Source organism: Fukomys damarensis, unplaced genomic scaffold (genome assembly GCF_012274545.1).
Source record: "Fukomys damarensis isolate Sample0158 unplaced genomic scaffold, DMR_v1.0_HiC HiC_scaffold_34, whole genome shotgun sequence".
In the NCBI taxonomy this organism is placed as follows: Eukaryota; Metazoa; Chordata; class Mammalia; order Rodentia; family Bathyergidae; genus Fukomys; species Fukomys damarensis.
In genome coordinates this window covers 1,095,481-1,095,718 of record NW_022900946.1, presented here as the reverse complement: position 1 = coordinate 1,095,718, position 238 = coordinate 1,095,481, and the positions used below count along the sequence as shown (strand labels likewise).

At 68.1% G+C, this 238-nt stretch overlaps 1 protein-coding gene across 1 annotated transcript in view; it reads right to left on the bottom strand.

Moving 5' to 3' along the window:
* Window positions 1-238, bottom strand: part of Maz (MYC associated zinc finger protein) — a 14,109-nt gene that overhangs the window by 12,033 nt on the left and 1,838 nt on the right. The window contains exon 2 of the mRNA XM_010617460.3: window positions 4-235. Within this exon, the coding sequence (XP_010615762.2) occupies window positions 4-235 (232 nt within the window). The remainder of the gene's footprint in view (window positions 1-3; window positions 236-238) is intronic.

Here is a 238-nt window from a genome sequence, read left to right as displayed (position 1 = left end):
CTGGGGCACGCTCAGGAGGCTCAGGGGCACCATGGTGGGCATCTTCATGGCGCCCGTGGGCACCCGGCCGGCCTTGGCTCCCGTGTGGATGGCTTCGTGCCTCCGGAGATTGTAGCCGTTCTTGAACTCCTTGGCGCACAGGGCGCAGATGTAGGGCCCCTTGCTCTTTGTCTTCTTCTCCAAGGCGGACGCGACGGGGGCCACGGCGACCGTCGAGGTGGGGGCGACGACGGCGCTG